The sequence below is a fragment of the Alosa alosa genome, chromosome 9, assembly GCF_017589495.1.
Source record: "Alosa alosa isolate M-15738 ecotype Scorff River chromosome 9, AALO_Geno_1.1, whole genome shotgun sequence".
Lineage (NCBI taxonomy): Eukaryota > Metazoa > Chordata > Actinopteri > Clupeiformes > Clupeidae > Alosa > Alosa alosa.
The window spans coordinates 2941826-2964831 of record NC_063197.1 but is presented as its reverse complement, the minus strand read 5'-3'; the positions used below and the strand labels follow the sequence as shown (position 1 = coordinate 2964831).

The 23006-nt window shown below is 40.7% G+C and overlaps 1 protein-coding gene across 1 annotated transcript in view; it reads left to right on the top strand.

Annotated features, from left to right (window-relative positions):
- The window catches only part of nfia (nuclear factor I/A), a 111886-nt gene extending 99646 nt beyond the window's left edge, over window positions 1-12240 (top strand). The window contains 5 exon segments of the mRNA XM_048251871.1: window positions 1769-1947; window positions 3687-3742; window positions 3744-3850; window positions 4331-4422; window positions 12098-12240. Of these exon segments, the coding sequence (XP_048107828.1) occupies window positions 1769-1947; window positions 3687-3742; window positions 3744-3850; window positions 4331-4422; window positions 12098-12112 (449 nt within the window). The 3' untranslated portion in view covers window positions 12113-12240.
- The last annotated feature ends 10766 nt before the right edge of the window (window positions 12241-23006 follow it).

Here is a 23006-nt window from a genome sequence, read left to right as displayed (position 1 = left end):
AGCTTATATGGCCAAGTGCATGTTTGTGTGTGTGTGTGTGTGTGTGTGTGTGTGTGTGTGTGTCTGCGTACATGTGTTTGGATGTGTCTGTGTGCATTGGTGTGTGTGTTTGTTTCTGTCTGTGTGTGTCTGTGTGTGTGTGTGTGTGTGTGTGTGTGTGTGTGTGTGTGTGTGTGTGTGTGTGTGTGTGTGTGTGTGTGTGTGTGTGTGTGTGTGTGTGTGTGTGTGCATGTGCGTGCATGTGTGTGTGTGTCTGTATTTCAGCGCAGTCTTTTGGAAGTGTGGTTTAGGGGCTCTACTCCCTGCATCTGCTCCCCCCACCCAGAGCTCTCTAAAGTTCACATTCCTGACTTCAGACAAAAGACAGGACATGAAAAGACGGAGCGAGGGATAGACAGAGGAGAAAGAAGAGGGAAGGGCAAAACAGAAGCCATCCATTCTATTATTACTGTAAATACAATGCCTACATTGCAGCCATGGCATCCGCCGTTTCCAGTCACCCCCTATTGACAGAGCCATAAATCACAGCAAACTTAAGTGAATTACTGCAGCACTGAGCTGTGGCTTTAACAATGTTTATGTAGTATCAGCTTACCATCTTCTCCCACCCCAGCCCCTGGAAAGAGAGCTTGTTGCTGATATTGAAATGTTAGGGTTGGCTGGTGGGGCGGGAGGGGTGCACAGACTTATTAGTTGAGCCATAATAGATCACAGCTTAAAGACCGCACACCGTCAGGCTCAAGCATTATACTAATAACCAGTAACCGAATATTACCTCGATTAAGAGCAGGGTAATTAGATTGTGCCGGTTACAATTAAATAGCTGATAAGCCTCAATCCATTACAGTACTGTCAATCTCAAACACACATACACATACACATACACACACACACACACACACACACACACACACACACACACACACACACACACACACACACACACACACGCATTGTTTGACCATGCAAACTCCACTATGATGACAGCTTGAAATGTGGACAAAGGTGCATGAAATGAGGCATTTTATTCTGTTCTCTGCAAATGTCATTGGCTGAGTGAGTGAAAGTATGATACACTGGTAGGTAGTAGTGTAGATTAAACACTACAGATAGTGGCACCAAGTTGGACTTGTTTCGGTTGTACCGGTATTATTGTGGTGGTGTTACTGACCTCAGTTTGCTCTTCATAACTGGGGCTTGGTGTGTTTGTGTTGATGCTATTTATGTGATGACAATGTGTTTTTGAGGGTGTGTGGTGTGTTTATGTGTAAAATGGTGACAGCTGCAGATGTCCATAGCGACTGTTGTGTTTGTAGGATTTACAGAAGTGTCCTATTTGCTGGCAAACTGTTAATGTTTATGTGTGCATTTGGCTGCATTTGGCATGTACACATGTATGTTCCTGCTTTTTTGTGTACTGGGAGAAGACTGACACCTTTGTGTCTTACCACCTGCATGTAGCCCTGCTCTCCTGATGATGTTTTTGTATATCCATGCACATTATATATAATGTATTATATATTATATACTGTATACATACATATGTGTGTGTGTGTGTGTGTGTGTATTTGGGTAAATCTGTGCCTGTACGTGTGTCTGTATAACATTTTTTGGTGAATTTGATTTTACTTTACAAATCAGACTTACCTCCCTTTGTGTTTCTTCAAGCCAACCCCTACCACTCTTTGCAGCATTTGTATCGTCACTAACAACTTTCTTCCCCTCTCTATCCCCCCTCTCTCTCTCTCTCTCTCTTTCTCTCCTGCAGCAAGTCCCCATGCCACGCCTTCTAGTCTGCATTTCCCGACGTCGCCCATCATCCAGCAGCCAGGCTCCTACTTCTCTCACCCGGCCATCCGCTACCATCCACAGGAGACCTTGAAGGAGTTTGTCCAACTTGTCTGCCCTGACAGTGGTCAGCAAGCTGGACAGGTGGGCTTCCTTAATGTAAGAAGGAGCGCACTACGTTCACTCTGCCCCCCATTATTTTCCTTTTGGCCTCTTTCTCAGTCTCTTCATCATTCTGCCATTATCTCTCCCCCCCTTGTTATTGTTTTAAATGTATATGTTTACATTGATTACTCAGCACACACACACATACACAAACACACACACAAACACACACAGACACTTTCTCGGTCTCCCTCTTTTTATCAAAGCATGGGGGACATCTGCTTTCTGATATAAGCACAGTCTGCACAGGCTTAATTACACTGTAGCAGCTCTACAGACGTATCAGATATGCACCCTCTGTACAGAAAATGCAGAAAATGTCAGTAAACCTTACAGTGTCTGACCACTGATATGTCTGTACTGTATGTTTGGGTGGGTTAGCGTATGTGTGTGTGTGTGTGTGTGTGTGTGTGTGTGTGTGTGTGTGTGTGTGTGTGTGTGTGTGTGTGTGTGTATCTGTGTCTATGTGTGTGTGTGTGTTCACATTGTAGGCAAGGAAGTCATAGGTTGCGTCTACATGTTTCTCACAATGTCTGCCCTCAGATAGCTGATATGTGTCTAGACACTGAATCAATACAATGCTGGGTTTCATGATCCACATTTTGTCCCCTCACACTTTGCATGAATTTGACTTTCTGCGTGCATTTCTGTCTCCACACTCACTTCACACAAACAGACACAGTAATACTCCCTCTCTCTCATTCTCTCTTTCTCTCTGTTAGAAGTCTAATATGAGTATAATGCAGGTACCAATCAGTAATGCTAACTAGTGTACTGGTTCATTTAGACCAAGATGTGGGCGGCATCAGAGTGAGGGTCATTTAATTTAACTGAAGTTCTTCGGTGCACCTGTAAGAGGGCCTGAAACTGATTATTACAGTTTAGAAATCAAAATATTAATTAGGCTCATCTAAAGTGTACTGGAGTGTGTGAGCCATGTGGGTGCATGTCTCTGTGTCTTCCCACGATGCTGGTATTGCGCTATCTATTGTACCACCATCCAATTCAGGAGATGAAGAGTGTTTACGTGGGCTCCCTGAAAATGCTGTATTAGCTTCTCTCTCTCTATCTCTCTTTCACACACACACACACACACACACACACACACACACACACACACACACACACACACACACACACAAGCATGCACACAGAGAGGCTGGCATAAATCTGAGCGGCCAGCAAGGAATGACCCTGTAGCATTCCTCCCCCTACTCCCTCTCTCTCTCTCTCTCTCTCTCTCTCTCTCCATCTTCCCCGTTCCCCTCCCTGCTGTTGGTCGCTGCTGGTGGGGTCATAGATTATAAGGCGAGGAGTGTGCAGAGCAGCAGAATAGTTTATGGGCTGGAGGAGACAGAAAGTGCTGAGCCCTGTCTGAACCACGCCTCTTACAAGCAGCTCAAATCTTCTACTTTTTAAGGAGCCATCCGTGCTCCGGGGGCATGTGTCTAGAGGACAGTTGTTTGTGTGTTTTAATGAGGATATTAAATAAATGTTTGATTCATATATATAGGATTGTGGTTGTCTGTTGGTGAGGTTTGTGTTTAGATTTTTTTGAACGCTCTCTATTTCTCCAAGAGCCCAACAGCAACAGTCAGTGGGAGTGGGAGTCAGTGTGTATGTTTTTTAGCTTGTGTGCATTCGGCTGTGTGTTTGTATAGGTCCAGAGTTGTATGTTTGGCGTGTGTGTTGACGTTTCTCAACCTGCTCTCTCTACTTCCACCCGCCTCCAGCCCAACGGCAGCAGTCAGGGAAAGGTGCACAACCCGTTCCTGCCCACCCCAATGCTGCCCCCCCCCCCCCCCTCCCATGGCACGCCCCGTGCCCTTGCCCGTGCCAGACTCCAAACCGCCCTCCACCTCCACCGAGGGAGGGGGCAACTCCCCCACCTCGCCAAGTAAGTCTCTCATACATACACACACACATAGTCAGTCACGTTGGAAGATATTTAGGTTGATTTAAGTGCTTCTCATCCAGTTTTTAGGATAGAGTACAATAAACATTAGCTCACTATAGTGTTTCTCAATATACATGACCTCTAAAATACACACACACACACACACACACACACACACATTCTCACACACTTACACACACTATATACACCACACCTACATATGGCTATTATAATTTTTATTATAAAAAGAGGCACCTTGATAAAGTGAAGATTTAGATTCCCTTTTGGAAGTCTGAAACACTACTCTCTCTCTCTCCCTCTCTCTCTCTCACTCTCTCTCTCTCCCTCTCTCTCTCTCCCTCTCTCTCTCTCACTCTCTCTCATGAATGTATCTTGCTGCTGCCATGTGTTGACCTTGCCCTCTCTTTCTGTTCTATGTGTATGTGTGTTTTCTGCCTCTGTGTGTGTGTGTGTGTGTAGCTTACTCCACGCCGAGCACGTCCCCAGCTCAGCGCTTTGTCAGTGTGGGCCCCCGAGACCCCAGCTTTGTAAATATCCCTCAGCAGCCTCAGGTGAGACATACATGCACACACAAACACAAACATGTCCTCTCTCTCTCTCTCTCTCTCTCTCTCTCTCTCTCTCTCTCTCACCTCACACAGACATTCCTCTATGTCATGTACACACAGGTCACATATATCACATTCTCACACACATTCATGCAAACACACACACACACACACACACATCCACATTCACACACACATGTTTACAGGCTTGTGGGGTAGTGGCACTGTGTGTCCCGCTGGGGTGTGTTGGGCTTTTGGATGCCGGATTTCTCTTCCAACATTCTCTGCAGGATATGCATGTGTAAAGCTCAATTGAAGTCCTCATTTATAGGGAGAATAAGTATGGCCACCACAACACATGCATCCACACTCTTTCCCTCTCTTTCTCAGTCTCTTTCTTTCTCTCTCTCTCTCTCTCTCTCTCTCTCTCTCTCTCCTCACTGCCTCCCCGTGTACGTTTACATGAGCTTATACAGTCCCACACTAAACTTTCCTCTGGGACCCCTGTGACCCCTGGAATGATTTATGAACTACTTTGTGTTCCTGGAAAACTGAACAGGGCATCTGTCAATGGCTGGAATTGGAAATCCACATGAGCTGCATATCAGTGTGTGTGTGTGTGTGTGTGTGTGTGTGTGTGTGTGTGTTCATGTCTGTGGAAGAGAGAGGGCTCTTCAGATGGTGTCAGGTGTGTGTCTTTGTGTATGAGCATGTGCATGAGCATGTGTGTGAATAAATGTGTGTGTGTGTGTCTGAGGGCTTATTGTGGATTTATTGGTCCTGTCACACACACAGCCACATGCACTCTGCCATAAGAATGGAGGCAGGTGTTAGTGTCAGAGACTGGGATGTCTCCTAGGCTGTTGTTATTTACCGTTATGTATTATTTGTGTTTCTTTGTGTGTGGCCCTGGCCTTTCCTCTCTGCTCCCGCTCTTGAGATATGGGGCCTTTATTAGACTTCAAATCCTCAGCATTAAACAATGAAGACTTGGTCTGTGAAGAGACAGCAAACTGAGAGACAATGTGTGTGTGTGTGTGTGTGTGTGTGTGTGTGTGTGTGTGTGTGTGTGTGTGTGTGTGTGTGTGTGTGTGTGTGTGTGTGTGTGTGTGTGTGTGTGTGTGTGTGTGAGTGTGTGAGTGAGTGTGAGCGCAAGTTTATGTCATGTCTCCTATAGAACACTCACCACACCATCCCAAAAAGGATTTAGTGTACATTACGTCCTGGACTGAAGTTAGAAGGTAGAAAATTGTCAGTTGCTTGGTGATGAAGCCCACTGCCCCGTCCATGCGTGTGTTTCAGCTGCTGTTGCTGTTGCCTACCTATGGGCTGTGGGCTGCAAAGGGCCAAAAGCTACTCACAGTGCTTAGATCTGAGGCTGCAGGAGTGAGAGGAGAAAGTGATGGGGGTGGGGGCAGGGGTTGACTCTACTAACAGTAAACATTCCAGCACCTTGCTGCCCAGCAACGATGGTCTAAGAGCAACTGGACAGTCAGCTAGGATGATTGAGGGTATGATGTGTGTGGTGGGGTGAGGATGTTTTGGGTGGGGGTGTCTTTTTGGAAAAGCTGGCAAAAGAATGATTTGGGCATTGTGGGTGGACAGTGCACCCATTTGTTGTGTGCGTGTGTGTGTGTCTGTGTCTGTCTGTCTGTCTGTCTGTCTGTGTGTGTGTGTGTGTGTGTGTGTGTGTGTCTGTCTTGGGGATCATTGACACTAACCCTTTGTAACAGGCTTAGATGCCCCCATAGAAAACAGTCCAGTCACCCTGTCCATGCCCCCCGCACACACTCACACACACACCCAGCTCTCCCTGTAAAGTCCCCTCCCCCACACACACACACACACCCCACCCACAACGAACACACAATTCCCGAGCACAAGATAGCAAGGCTAATTTGAACAGTATAGTGATATAACAATTAAAGTTGTGTGATCGGTTCAAGTGCTCACTCACATACAGTACACACAGACTTAGCAGGCTCTCTCTCTCTCTCACACACACACACACTTCATAGTAGCTGGGCAATTTAGGAAACGATGGACCATCCTCCTCAATATTAAAAACAATAAATAGTAATTTATAAAAAATACAAATAACATGTTTGTCACACATATATATATATATATATGCAGTTGAGCCAGAAATGGTTAAATCATCCTGCAAAATGCAGACTGAGAGGCTGGTTATATTAAGGGTTAATAAAAAAGAGTCTTCAGCAGATGGCTGGGAGTAGCAATGTTGAATCTGTTTTCCACATTTTATGTGGTTTTACCATGAGCCAGCAGGTGGCAGCAATTCTGCCGGCTTGCTGTGAAAAATTAATCACGGGAGATTAATTTCAAACTCCAACACTGTAAGAAATTCATGGATAATCAGACTCTTGAGCATTTTAAAGGTGACAGCAGTTACAGAACACAATGGAAAATCTGAGAGCCACTCTCCATGTAAACTGTTAACCACTTGCAGAATCACCAGCATTACCACTATATACTAATACTAATACCACTACATAGTAATTGTACAAGCAAGGTACAGGTTCTGATCACTTCTGTTATTCTAATTACTGCATAATTCTTTACCATTTATATAACAAGCTATCACTATTACCTTTTACAGTATAAAACATCATGTGTTTTGATCATGAGAATTACGTAGTAAGAGCTTGATTCCCTACACTGCTATTAGTACGCTTTGTCTCCCGGCTGCTGTGAAATCTGAATAAATACTGGCAAAAACGTTTGACCTGTCCAGTGTATGATAGAAATGGTGGCATGGAGCTGTTTGGCGTATACGCTCTCAGGGACAACCTGGTTTGCATTACATGAGGCAGAATTCCTCCGAGATGACACTCATCCGCAGGCACTTTAGCCGGAGCCTGAGTCAGCACTTCTGCGCATGATGAGATTACTTGTTCCATTGACAGCAAGTTTAAAAGAACAGCCGATCACCATTCTCTCTCTCTCCTGCTCACTTTCAGTGTACTGCTTTCTCATTTTATCAGGCTCCATCTCTGATTCTCAAATGCATTGTAGGATTCTATCTGTCTCAGGCAATTTTGTGTGTCTATCTCTTACACTGTCCCCTCTCTCCAATAGCGCACGTTGACAGAGATTGCATTGTGTAGGTAGAGTAGGACGTGCGTGTGTCTTTTCACTTCTGTCTGTGCCTGTGTCTGTGTGTCCATATCCTTGGCCCCCACCTCAACTCTTAAAACAGTTTCACCTTGAGGAGTCTCCATTTCAGGATAATGTCTGTGTGTGTCAGTGTGTGTGTGTGTGTGTGTGTGTGTGTGTGTGTGTGTGTGTGCACCCACACATGTTTGTTGAAGTTGTGGTTTTAGCAGTGAGGCAGTGTGCCTCAAGAGGAAGGCATTTTTATCCCTTTGTATACATGTGCATCTGTGTGTGTTTATGTGTGTGTTTGTATGGGTGAGAGTTAGCCTGACGAGCCAGACCCACATTAAAATGTAGGGTCTGGGCACTCACCGTTCGCAGTGCTCAGTCCGAGGGGCGGGATAATCAGTTGTCTTTCAAATTCCCTCTGCACGCAATAGGACAGCGGCAGCGCTATGAGTCCCATGCGTTTCCCACCAGCGGAGCTAGTTGGCTAGTTCAAACGTTTGCCAACTTAATAAAAGCTTAACTCGTGTCACACTGTTCGCCAACAGCAACATCCATCTTATTTGTTTTCAAGTAGCAGGGAATTCAAGCCAAACCGTTGCAACTCTGCCATCAATCATTATGTTAAGCCCACCTAACGACTCTATACACGATTTCATTGGCCTGATTAAGTTTCGATTTCTGGAGCTCACAAGCCAACGGAGAGTTGCTAGACTAGCCCTGGCAGCAAATGTAATTTGCTGCCGCTAGGGGCGCGTCTAGATTTCTAGGCTAGGTGAGAGTGCTTTATGGTGTAAAATGAGTTTGCTATTTTTCATTCCATCAGCGTGAGCTCCTGTTGCAGGCAGGTAGTTTCAGTACTGACCTAGAGAGCCCTGATGCTCCAGAGATCTGGTGCTCACATACTCAAATTGGATGTTTCCCAAATTGAATGTTTCCAGAAGGGCCACCAGGCAATAAGGTGTGCATGTTGCTTTAGAAGACGTCCTAGGTTGAGTGTGTGTGTGTAGGAGTTGTTAAGGGTTAGTTTAGGGATTTAGTTGTTGACTTGTCACTATTATATTTGTTTTGCAAATAATCCTTTGTGGGTTGAAAATGGTGTGGAGTGTTTTCAGAAATCACTCTAGCGAAACACTGCTCTATACAGCCCTCTGTTGTATTATTGAAAATTGATAGGAATATCTATTGGCTGGTAGGTGTCCTAAATGTGTCCATACATCCAGAAACCTTGAACAGTCTCAACCATGACAACAGCAAATTGTGGTAATACCTAACGGTATAACACAAACAATAAAATAGAACACAGCATCCTGAAATGTGTTGGTCATCATATTAATCTCTTTAGGGGATTGAATGGTTGTGGTTTAAATGTAGTAGAAGTGGGATAACAGTCCTCGAGGTCTTCCTGCATGGTTCCTGTAAGGAATAGATGCACCTAGTTCCTAACTTCAATTCATCAGGGCGCCCAGCCAGCCTTGATCCCTCATGTTTGTGTTCTGTTCAGAGGGGTGTTTCAGCTCAGCTTGTGATTTCATTTCTGTAGACTGCAAGGTCTTTTCATGTAATGTACATGTTTAACAAAACAGTTAGTTATCTTTTAGTTTCTCCTATGTAGAGAAGATTGCAATTTTGCCGGAGATACCATAAAAAACCTCTGAAGGAGCATTGGTAACAGTGAAAGATTATTTAAGTCTTGCGATTTCAGTTCAGTTATGCAATTTCCACATCTGCTCCAAGGATTAACACCAGGGCAATGTGTCTACTCATTTCACTTTAACATTTTAAGTCTTAAATATTTTTGCCATACCTCAAGAATATAACAGGGAGTCTCTTATTTATTTATTTACTAATAGGGAGTTTCTTATTTATTTATTTATTTACTTTTTGGTACAGTGTCAGAATATTTATGTTTGTAGGAAGTAAGTAGCAGATGAATTTCTACAGTCTTCTTGATGTGGTGATTACTGTAAGACCACTCTTGATTAAAATAGAGAGAACTCAGGAAACGGCATTGTCTACAATGTGTAGGAACACCACACTAATTTTGATGTAAACACAATAATGTATAAAATATATTATGGAGCCCTTAAAGGGGCACGTTAAAGTAAATTGTGTGCATATTGTGAGCTCAATTCACTCAATTGTGCATACATTTTAGTAAATTGAGCTCACAATGTGTGCGAAGATCCTCAATCATGTGCACAATACTGTCATCTTCATATTACACAACCATGGTATATTATACATTTTGGTAGGTCCAAAAGCATTAGAGTTTAACCAAACGTAAGATTATGAAGGAACTACTGCACACTGTCTTGTTGTTGTGACAAGGACTTTGGGCTGAAAATGAATACATTTAACTTTGAGGAAGTTCCAACGCAGAGTAATGTGTTCACATTCATTCTGCAGACATGAAGTTAGTTTTTAAGTTGAAAATTATGTTGAATACTTCATCATGGTCTTTGACTGAGTGCCTACTCTATCAGTAATATGTTGTTGGCTACATCGTTTTAAGCATAGGTTGTAGCATATGCTGTGCAGAACAAATTCCCTCAGGTGGCAAGGTTGCCATTTATTAATGTCGCTTCTCTTATCCTATCAATCTGCACAACACTATAATAGTAGTTGATTAATTAAACATTAATAATATAGTAGTCGCCCTAAGACACTTCATTGCAAGGGAAAATATAGCAAGATGACAAAACATGATATATATATATACTGTACTGTATATATCACTTCAACTCTTATTTTCTTACCATCTGTCCCTTCGTTTCGTCATCTTCACTCTATTGTCACTCTCTTTTCTTTTAATGTCTCTACCCCCTCTCACTTTAAAAAGCCTAGTCTTGCACAAATGTCTTCTCAGGACAAGGAACAGAGGGTGGGAGGGAAGGACAGAGAGAGTAAAGGTTTGAGAGTGCCTGAGAACCAACAGACAAAGACACAAGGAAGCTGCACTGCGCCGAAGCTGAAAGTCCAGAGTCAGCAACTTCTATTGATTAAAAACTAACCTTCCACTTTCCCTGCGCTGCTTGTGGCAAGTGATAGAATTTAAACAAGCAGCACAGCTGAGGCCTGTGTGAGGATGACTACTCCCTCTGTCTCTTTCTCCTTTATCACTCTGCCCTTTTATCTTGGCTTATGGCTTATTGATTAACAATTTGCAATGAATTTGTATGTGATACTTTCAATCTGCCCCATCCTTTAATTAAAGCTTTTCATGTTAGGATGTATTTAGATGTGCCATTTAGTCAAGAAAAGAGGGAAGATATGGGTTACTTTTGGCTTATTAATGACCACTTTCATTCAGTTCATTGGCCACAAAGTTTTGCAGATTGATAAGGACTCCAATTGGATTGGTGGATGCCTTCGATGTGTGTGTGTGTGTATGTCTCTGTGTGTGTGTATGGTTAGAGGTGTAGGAAGATTGAAGGGGCCACGGGATAATTTCTCACTATGAATCAGTATTACTGTGCGTGTGCAGTGTGTTGCAGATCTGTGCAAAACCAGAATAACAAAGAGTGAGGGAGTTCCAGGGAGTATGCAGTGAGAGGAGGAGAAGGGATAGCGTGGATGTGAGAGACAGCAAGGGAAAGAGAGAGCAAGAGTCAGAGAGAGAGAGAGAGAAAGAAACAGAGAATACAAGGGATAGGAGGGCCCTTGCTAATGATAGTCACGTATACAGCTGTCTGGTTGTCCCTGGCAACGAGACATGATGTAACACCAGGATGAACTTGAACTTGGGTGGGAGGGGAAGTTGAGAATGGAGGGAGGAGGAAGTGGGGAGTATGGGGAGGCTGGGGAGGCAGTTGGGCTCACTGGCTGGAAATGTGAACAATGGAGCAGGGGGCAATCAATAAAGCCATTCCACTGAAGGATTACAGAGCAGCAGCAGTCTAACCTCACCAAGCACACCCTATGCTCGATCACAGAGCAATGAGGAGGAAAAGCGAGAGGGAGAGAATAGGAAAGGTAGAATGTGAGTGAGCGAGGGGGAAAAGGAGTAAAGCAGAAATGTAGGGAGAGATGGAAATAGAGCAGAGTCCTAAACGCATTCAGAGAGAAAGGGAGAAAGCCTGTAAAGCAGTGGGCACTCTAACCCTGCCAAATGTGCAGGAGAAGTGGTATAAGACTGCACACATACAATATTCACCTACTTAAACCATACCTAAGGAGACTAAAGAAACACACACACACACACACACACACACACACACACCGGTGTTCTCCCATTAAACAAACACCTGAAAGACTGTATACTATACCCATTCACCAACAAAATGAGATAATACATGTAAATGTGAGAGAAATTGGATGTAAATATGCTGTGAAACAAAATCATGAAACAAATGGATTTATTCATGTGAGAGATGTATACTGCATACAGAAGTATTCATGTGAGAGATGTATACTGCATACAGAAGTATTTGCATGCTGATTGGTATTGCATTGGATTGGTATTGTTGGGAATGGATTCTCTTTGTTATAGGGCCTTGCATAAAATATATTCAAACAATAATAGCCTGTATGTTTCTTTTTCTGTCATTCTCAGTGGTACCTGGGCTAAAGATTCTGGACTCTCACCACCCCCCTCCAGAGGAACCCCTTTGCCCCAAAATGAGTGCAACCTGCAAACCGTGTTCACCTGTCTACCTGTACACCTGTCTGACAGAGAGAAGTCCCCTACCCCTTGCATCTGACAGACGCATGGCTACAGCAGAACACAAACCACCGTTCCTGCCCCTCAGAAAAAAAGGAAATCTACTTATGCTTACATACATGCGCTATATATATCTATATAGCCCATATATATTATTGCATATGTATGGTTTATATATTATATTTATATATAGTAGCAGGCCAACTCAACAGGAGGTGCTACATCTCCATGGGAGAGCAACAATATATTTTTTTTTGTTGAAAAGTGCACGTTTATTAGCATTTTCATTTAGTCCTCCTCTATGGCTTGGAGAAGGACAACATGTTGACATAATCAATCATTTCCTCAGCTGGTGACTATAGCTGATTTGACACACAGGTCACCAGGCAGAACTCGTCCCGCTTTTGCTGTTTGTTCACTTGGCGTGTGTGTGTGTGTGTGTGTATGTTTGAGTGTGTGTGTGTGTGTGTGTGTGTGTGTGTGTGTGTGTGTGTGTGTGTGTGTGTGTGTGTGTGTGTGTGTGTGTGTGTGTGCTTACTTGAGACCTGCACAGTTTGGGGCTCCTGTTTCTCCTTCTGTGTTTTTCCATCATACCCCATCCTGAACTGTCTGATTCTCTTACTCTGCTGGGCTTGTGCACTGGTTAGAGTGCAGAGGTTTGCTGAAATGTTTCTTAGACCTCTATAGGCCAAACTGCCCCCTACTCACATAGCCCTAAGGACTGTCAGAGCACTCAGTACACCCCTACTCCCACCATATTCCTGACCACTGGCCATCGCTAAGCTGTGCATGGAGGAGGGAAGCCATCCTTTCTTCAGAGCCTTTTCATGGACATATCGCAGCAATTACAAACATCCCAGTAAACCAGAGACAAAGACTTCCTACTTTTCCCTGGGATGTGGGGCAGGGGATGAGAGGACAATTTAGGTTGATGTTTTTGATATCGGTCAAATCAGGTGAAATTACACAAGCTTTGAGAGGCTACACAGTGTATTTTGACAGGAGGGTTTTTGTTAGAAAGGAAAAAAAAACATCCTGTCGTGGAGGTATGTTCATATTTCATATTTGTTTTTGTATAAAAGTTATTTCAGTTATTTCAACATATATCCTACTAAAGGTCTGTATGATCAGTAAATCCAAGGATGGAGAAAAGGGTGAAGCTTCACCAGGAGCTGGAGGCATGGTATTAAGGCAAACAGTAGATTACTGAAGTGAGGAAAGTGCAATTTTTCAGATAGCTGTTGGAATTTTAAATATCTGCATAAGATTGTTAAACAGTATATATATATATATATATATATATATATATATATATATATATATATATATATATATATATATATATATATATATACGTACAATATATATATAATTTTTTTTCCTTCCTAGTCCATTTACACCTCCAGGACTCTAAAATATTGGGGTACAAAAAGAAAGAAGTGTAGAACAAATTTCTTTGGGGAGTTGTACTTTTACATTGTTGCTGTTTTAATTGTTTGTTTATTCATTGTGTAAATTTGTTGGTAGAACAGAGAAAATCCCTTTAAGAGATTTTGTCATTTAAACAATCAATTTTTAAAAGCATTCGGAGCCGCTACAAAGTACGTACATAGTACGAAGTAAGTAGATGGCTGTGTTAGCTCATTAGAAAACAAAAACGCTTAGCAATTAACTTATTTTAACAAAGCACATAATTTTTACAAGAAAGGTTTTTCTTTTTAATTTCACATCAGGCAAAATCAAGAATGTGGGCAAATTTTGAACATCATCTTCAGGAATTTTCTCATTTTTATTAAATTTTCAGTTTTATCATCACAAACAAGCATACAAAATCAAGATACCCACTAATGTAAAGAAATACTCATTTTGAGGCTTGGGTTAAGGCCAGGGCTTAATAACAGATAGGTAGCATAAATACTTTCTTCATAACCTTTAAAAAAGATGTTACAAAACATGAACACCACATCGGACTAGAATGCAACCAGATGAGCGAAGCTTTTCCATTGCTTCGAAAGCAGTGAACTTTTTTCTCCTTGTTTAATTTCTTGATTTTGTTTTATGTTTCCTATACTACACATATATACATGACCGACACATTCATTGTCAATCTCAATTTAGTAAAAAAAAAAAAAAAAAACATGAAAAAATCTGCATGTTCTAGTGTTAGTGGCAAATTTTTACATAAGTATTGTAGAGTTAGTGTGAGCTAAGACACAATATTGTAATCCTGACATAAGGCACTTACCAACAGACAATTGGCCCCCCTGCAGTCCTTCACCATTAGTCAGATTGAGATATCTCTCGATTTTTGGTTCTCAACCTTTCTGGATTTTTTCCTTCATTTGTTCAAATTTTGTTTCTTTAAAATATGTATTTCATTTTCTGTTCTCAAATTGCACGAATTCTGTAGTTCCTCATAAATGTGCCTTGAGCAATGGTCTAGTCATGAGTTGTTGCACAAGTTCCTCTGTGGAGAATTTCACATTTTCCTTTAGGCTCATTCTCACTTTTACGATCATGGATGTGTCTAATAATGGTGGTGAAGATGATGCTGCCAGTTTTAAAGCTCAGTACTACTCTTCCCGTCTCAGGCCTCCCGGTCTTAGAACATAGCCTCCATACAGGTCTTCCTCAACTGCGGACAGGTGACTGACCTTGACAAGCTTTAGTCAGATTACTGTCAGTGGAGCAGACTATGATCTTGAAACATACTGGCACAAAGCCTACACCCCATTTCACTGAAAAGCAGTGTTCCTGTGCTTTTTCTGTGCACATTGCACAACCTATGCCTGTCTGGCTCTGCACTTGGACAACTCTATCACAGTAGAAACCCCCCTTCAGTAGGATTCATCATTCGAATATCTCCCTGTCCATCCTCTTTTGTCTGTGTTAACACTAGCGCACCAGTGTTTATCAATATTGGTGTGATTTCTACATAGAAATCTACGTTTGCGTCAGATTTTGTGTTTGGATTGTCTAATTTTTACAACTTGTTTTGTTTTGTTTTGTTTTGTTTTGTTTTGTTTTGTTTTTGTTTTTGTTCCCAGAAATTAACTATGAGAAAAGCTAAAAAAAATATGCAATACTTGCTTGCACTCTTCACTAGTCATTTTATTATGTTGCATTCTGGCTTTGTCATTATTATTATTATTATTATTATTATTATTATCATTATTATTATTATTATTATTATTACTTTTTTAACCAAAGTTAGTGTTGCACTTGATTGGCTGCAGAGCCAGTTGTCAGCTTGTCTGACACCCCATCCCACCCTCAGTCCCATCATGGAAGAGCCTGGCGTGGTTGTGTCCATTCAGCCTTTACGGATATCCAGTTTCCTTTATACCTACAGTAATGGTAAAGCTGACCATAAATGATTTGTTTCAATTACCTTTTAGTCACATGTGAGCCTTAAACAAGGAAACTTCCTCTTCATCACAAAAATAACACACTTTCAAAGCAAACTAATGACGTCCAGGAGGAAGTAATCGCCCACATTTATGTACATTTTTAACAAACTTCCAAGCTATTTTAATTGTTTACCTGTTTCCTGTCTACAACATATATCATTTACAAAAAAATCATTTTGAATATGGGGACGTTTTCCCCAGATGTCTGATGTGATGGTTTAACAGTTACACATGCGTGGGTTGTGCTTTTTTCTAGTGTGACAGTTTTGTTTTGTTGTTGTTCTTGCCTACCCTTTAGACATGAGTTGGGCATTACTTAATTATCTGCACTAAATAAAAACTAAATGACAATTGTGAAAAATTCTTAGGAATATTAATGGCCTTAATGGCCTAAAAGTGCGAAGGGAAAAATAATTGCACGGACATTTTGTGTCACTAAAGCAGCCTATCATCTAATCAGTAAGATTTGGCTGTGTGTGTAAGATATGACAAAATTGCACCCTTTTTAAAGAAAGACAAAAGAAAAGGAATATAAAAGCAATAGTTTGGGCAGTTCATTTTGTTCTTGTGTTGTGTGTGTTATTTAGTTTGGGAAATAGGAATAGTGGAGTGCATGGAAAGAGACGACAAGCAAGCAAAGAAGCGCGTGACTGAGCAGAGAAGAGCAGTGAGGCCAACAGGGCAGATGCACCTGACTGTGGGAGATGTTGTTTGTATGTTGTATAGTTTTATTAATTACACTGATTTTAAAGCTGCCCTATTTTATAATGCAAGATTTTTGTAACATTGATTAAATGAGGAAAAAACTAGTGTTGTGAATTTTCTGATTGTTTGTATTAAGGCCACATTAATAGAATTGTTTTTGTTTCCTTTGTTTGTTCTCGGGGAACTGGATTTAAGTTGAAAACTTTCCTGTTCTTCTTTTTTTGTTTTGCTTTCCTTTTTTGTATGTATTTAAAGACTTTTTCTCTTTTTTTCAGTGGTATGGAATATCCCTGTACTTGAAAAGTATAGGGAAATGAGGTGAAAACCCTATTGTAAATGGATGTGACAAGTATGCTGTATGTTTTGAAGGTTATTTGTTGCATCAGTGTTGATAAAGATAAATCCACAGTAGGTAACTCTGAGGATGTTGGTAAGGAAAAAGAGTGTTTTTTGCATTTAAAAATTAGTTTAGGCAGAAGACAATAACATAGACAGCCAAAGGATGCCCCTATTATAAGTGCATCTAGGCATCTTTTTTGTGTTCACCATTCCATGCAGGAAAAAAATAAACAGCTTGATATGCAACATGATTATTTTTTTCTTTTCACATTCTTTCTCCTTCTCCCCACCTCCACTAACCACTCTCTCTGAGCTGAACGGTCAATCACAGCACCCTCACTCTCCATCTTTCAGCACTCACATAGCTGAGCTTCTTGATGCTTTTGTAAAACACACATAGAATCAGTGAATTATCACCAATATTACAGCCCAGGTGAGTTTTCCATCTTTGGTTGGGTTGAACATCTTCAATTTTACATTATAAACCTTTGGACAGGAGCAGTATGCCAGGATGTATATTAAATATTCTTAATATTCTTATGATACACCTGGAAGGTAAATCTATAAATGTCCTTGCAAGTTGTACAGCGAAACTCTCAGTCATATCATTAACCCTGATACAGTAAATCACTACAAATTTACACAGAACCACAGCAAATGCACATCTATGTACATCTTTTTTCCTAATACTTGCACCACTGTTTTCTATCTATTTGTTCTATTTATTTTCTCCAAACTTATGTTGCCAAATAGTACTCATTCTTTCATTGATTGATTTAGATGTGTTGAGTTCCATCCGCATCACTACCATAACCAGATTAGTCTAGCCAATTCCTTCAAGCTGGTTATCTTACAAATGACACCTGTCTAAAATTCTTGTGAAATCCTGTCATGTGATCTGATTTATGTATGATTGCCTATTTTAAGAAGGTGTCAGGTAGCCAGAGGAGACAGAAAAAGTCAAGCATTGCCTCTCAAGTTTTGCTCTCTGTTCTGGATCTTCAGTTTTTATGTGTTCCCCTGGAAATGTTTAGAGCTGATCGGTTGACTCTTGTCCAAAGGTTTCTGCCAAATAACATGGGGATTATTGATGGAGGCATAGAGGTATGCATCAGATGCCTTTGTTGTCAGTGTTTCCCAGTTCTTGTAGGCTTTTGTAGTGTCTATCTGTTATGTGTGAAATACTCACTTTTGATCAATGAAGGAAAGCTGTGAAGGATGTGAAGTAAGAATCGAGGCAGAATTATTCATTTGAACTGTTAACAGGGTAGTTCTAAACAATAATCTCAACATACATAGAAATACAAATCGAAAAAAGAAATCCAATGAATACAAAGACAACATGTGAAAATAACACATTGAGGTAAAAGTAATGGAAGCCTACACCGCTGGTTATTGCATTGCCATGCTGAGTGTTGAGCAATATTGATGACCATGTGAAGTCCTTCTGCTTCTTGACAATCCATAAAGAGCTGCAATCATTATTCTGATAACCATTCACGCCCCTGTCCTAGTTTTTTTGCCCAAACCTAGTCAGTTGACTGTGCTGCTCAGACTAGCTGTCTAAGCCAGGGGTTTTCAACCTGTAAGGTGTGGCCATTCTGAGTTGATGCCAACACTCTTGTCAAGGGAGTTCAGCTTCGATTTCTAGATGCAAACGGCCAGTGAGAAAGTGTTTTTTTTTCTCAGTGGATTTTCAATAGAGAATTGGGGGACATAAATTCAGTCAAAAAGAGGAAAACACATCCTATAAGGTTGAAAACCCCTGTTCTAGGCTTATGAAATAGAGTTCAATCTTTTATCTTAAGAAGGAGAATAACCGAAACAGGGATTGAACTTGCATCCAGGTACACAGCCTAAATTCTGATGGTGCAACTGAAGCATTACATAGTTTATTTCTTTCTCAAAAGCATTACATGGTGCTATCTCTGGCCTCTAAAATGGAGACAAATGGAAATGTGACAATTTGGACTTCCAGTACCCTGCTTCTCTGACAGCATATTAACAGCAGATTGATCTGCATGGAAACTATGCACTGATGAATAAAATGCTGAGATTCTGAGATGCTAAGGTTTGGTATCTACTTTTGATTTCAGCCTTTCAGCCTTGTTTTACTGTTGTTTATTTTTTCAAGACAATTTATTTTAAAATCAAAGGAAATGAACAAACCAGCATATTACCTGATATATTTAAAATATGTAGTGCCTGTTAACACCGTATTATATTGCTCTCTGAATAATGAAAACAAAAACTGTTTGTAATTGTTTCAAATTCTCAACACCAGTAGCCTTCGCTGTCTGTCAGATCCCTCTGATTATAGCTATTGTACAATAATCATGAAAATGTAATTGCATGCTCCATAATCGCCTAGTAAGTTGTTGTGAATGACTAAAGAAAATCTGTGAAAACAACAGGACATTATTTTAGTCTTTGACCTCTTTTCAACACTTTTCTTAACTTCACCTTCACCCAACTCCATGCCTCAAAGGCTATGTTCAGACTACAGAAAATTCCAGTTTAAGTTTCAAATCTGGTCTGTAGAACTGCCTTTCTGCACTATTGCTCAGAAGTGATCAGATCAGTTATTTGTGTCCAGTCAGTCTGTTCATTTCCTGTTACATACAGATTGTTATAATGTAGACCAAGTGGAAGGTATTTGAAAAGCCACAATTTCACTCTTGGACTTTAAGGAAAATTGCTTACTCATGAAAAACAAAAGTGTTGATCAGCAGTGAAGATGGGCTAAAGAATTATGTTAATTTATGCTTTATTAATGGGTCTTTATCACTGGGGCATTAATACACCAGAATTAGCAGTGACAGATGGAGCTATGTTATCTGTAGTAGGCCAACAGTTGACAGATTCCACAAACACATCGTTAAATATTCTGCCAAATATTCAGTATGCTTCGACTGTTCAAACTTTTAATTTCAATTGGATAGGCAAACAAATTGAATTTAACTTAACAGTGTGAACATAGCCAAATTGTTTATTTCGAATCCATTGTTTCAGAGTCACATAGACAATATTTGGATATATACTGGAGATAGAAATATTTGTCTGCTCGTCTCCATTTAGCCCCCCATCACTCCACCTATGTTGTGGTCACCCATGCCTCCCCCTCCTGAGTATTGTCCCTCTAGTCCAGGTGTTCAGTCTTGGTGAAATCCCGACACTTCTTTGACAATCTTTAGCTGGTGTACAAAGCCCAGTTTTTGTGTAATACACAGGAGGCTTCATGGGCCGAGAACCTCTGCAGTTGCATGTCTAATGTGTAGCTACCCTATTTCACATGGCCTGTAAATGTTTCACTTGTGGCATATGGCCAGAGACTCCTGTAAGAGGATCAATGTAGACACAAGTAGATCACAAGAACTACATGACCTGCTGTCATTTAGGTCACAGTAATACTGAGGCCATTGGGCCATTCTACTTTTGTACACATATGATTACTGTTCCTCTGATAGTACAGATTCTGTTCTCATAGCTAAATCACTTTGTACAGAGTGATTTACTTCCAGAACAACACACATTCATTAATGGTGTCTCAGCTCATTTTGATAATCAAAATATATGCATAAATGTCAGTATGAATCCAAACCAAGTCAGTGCCATAACTGCAGCAGGAGTAGATTCTCTTGATTAGATGCCCATCATGACTGTGACAAGATTCTGTGACAACTCAGTGTTTCTGATGAGGACAATCCCAGCGGCCAGAGGGCATGAGTGTTGGGTAGACGAAGACTGAACCACTGGATTAGGAACACTTCCATGACCACAACACTCATTGGTTCATCTGCCACATGACACACTTCCCTCTAATAACACTGCAGTTTCCGATGAAAAAGCGAAAAACCTTGTGCCTCTATTACACTTGTACTGAAGCGAATGGTTACCATGAGCAGCTGTTTGTTTGTTTGTTTGTTTGTTTGGTCTGTTCATTCAGTTGTTTAGTGTTGTCAGACTACACTATTAGTTGAATCTCACTCTGTTCTTTGTTTGAACGTGACTGGTGTTTCCCCCTCTGATGTCCTGACTTAACAGTCTTCCATTTTGTTTGTTTGTTTCTTTGAGTCTTTTCAAACTGTTGTTCATGGACTTTAGTGTGGTGATTTCATCCCTCTCTCTGCTCATTCGTGTGACCACGTCCACTCAGACTCAATTATTGCAAGTAATACGTGCATTTCCTATGCAACAACAATGACGACGACAACAACAACTACAAGAAAAAGAGAAATAAAGATGCTATGCTTTATTTCTGTGTCTGGGCATATTTTCTTCTCCTCTCTTTCCTTCTCCAACTCACATCCCAGCCCCACCCTTTCTACTCTGCCCTCCACTCTTCCCATATAGACAACAAGCAGAGCAGGGGCCATATGAAGAAAAAGTCTTATGTTAGCACTGACAACCTTTTACAGTCCCCTGATGACTTTTTACCTAGTGAAGACATTGTAAATAAAGTATATTATTGGGTAATTGGGACATACTAACACCTCAACTATTACCAATAAATACAGCATTATTGGGTAAATACAACAGGTAATACATAAATAAGTACAGAAAGACTACAGCACAGATAAGAAAAACATCCACTATTACCTGTCAACTCAACTAAAAACCATGGAGTTGTGAGTGGTTTATGCTGGTAATGACTCAAGATTGAACTGTGTACTTTCCAAGTAATTCTTAGTGGGAAAAAAAATCTTCTGTATTGCCCATTATCCAAGGTTCATATTGATAACAGCCCAGGTTTAATCATATTTTACCTAGAAATTAAGACATAACTTTTCAATAAAATAATTTGTTCTTAATAGTTTATAATGGGTTTATTCAATTTACCTACCTGGTAACAATGTCTTTATGAGCAATTCTATAACATCTTCTTAAAAAGAACTTCCTTTTTGCTATATATTTACAAATTACTTAAACTGTACTGGGAAATGTGTCCATCGTCTTACCTGGGTGTTGTTGGGGTTTTTTTTCTCTCCATGCGATCAACACAAACTTTTAGCATACAGTATGTTCTGCAGCATCACACATTTTGGGACTATGAAAAATTTGAACTTGCCAGAAGTGAGGGAGCTACATTAAAACGAGCTTTGTCAATCATTAGCACATTAAAAAGTCCCAAAATAAGAACTGACATGACTATTGTTAACATTCAAAAGATTTCTACCTCAGCCCATTAGAATGTTAGCCATGTTAGAGTGTTAGCCATAAGTATGGGCCCACTCTGTGTTTCTTTCTGTATGATGTACTCCTGATTAACAGTATGCCAAGTTGTTTCAGCTCTGTCATTTGACAGTGCAACACACATGCAGTATATCCTCATCATATTCTGTGCTGGACTGGCCAAATTGTAACTTGCAAATACAATTCCCCTCATAATATGGACCTAACGTACAGAAAGCAAGTTAATTTTATACATTTCATCCTTGAAAAACCTAAATGAAAGGCAAGGCATTAAATGTGTGCCTGAACTTAGCTCTTTGTGGTTTTCTTGCTAATTCCAAGGTTTTATTAAGAAAGAATCTTATCTTAGTCCTGTCTAACAACATTAATAGTTGTTTTTTTAGCTATGAGTTTTTAGGTAAGGGTTTCTGCCTTAAAAACACATCCACAAAACTGCTGACATTAACTTTTCCCATGGAAAGAGTAAAGACAAAGTTGACCTCCCTGATGATTTGATAACATGTAATGCCCACTAGAGGGAAAAAATGGTAGGAAGTGAAAAAATGATTTGAGTGATAATTTGGACAGATTTGGTGCTTTCAGACTAACTATAACACCATTATACACATACTATTACACATGTCTTATATGATGGACATTATAAGGATAATAAACTGATGCTTTGATACCTTCTGCCCAAACCGTCTGTCTTTCTCACTTTTTCTCTCTTTTCAACCTCTACCCGCTTTCTTTCTTTTTTTCTTTTTTTCATTGAGTAGCGGTGTGACATTGAACTTGGATTCTCCCAAGAGAATAGCACTGTCTGGGCATCAGGTTTCAGAGCAAGAGACAATCCTGAGTCTACACCACAAGAGGCCCTGTGAATAATTCACCAGCAAGACATGGTGTCGGGTTACGTGTCCCTTAGCTGGGCCCTGTCTGCTCATCCCAACCAGTTACTGCCCCAGAAGCTAAACTAAATATGCCAGCTAACCAGCCATGCTCACACACACCTCAGATGAACTCACATGCTTGATTGGTGCTATAATTATAGGGATTTCAAAGCCATACATTAAAAGCCATTACCTTTGATTCATGCCATGTACACATAAGCAGGTTCACACACACACACACACACACACACACACACACACACACACACAGAGAGGAGAGGG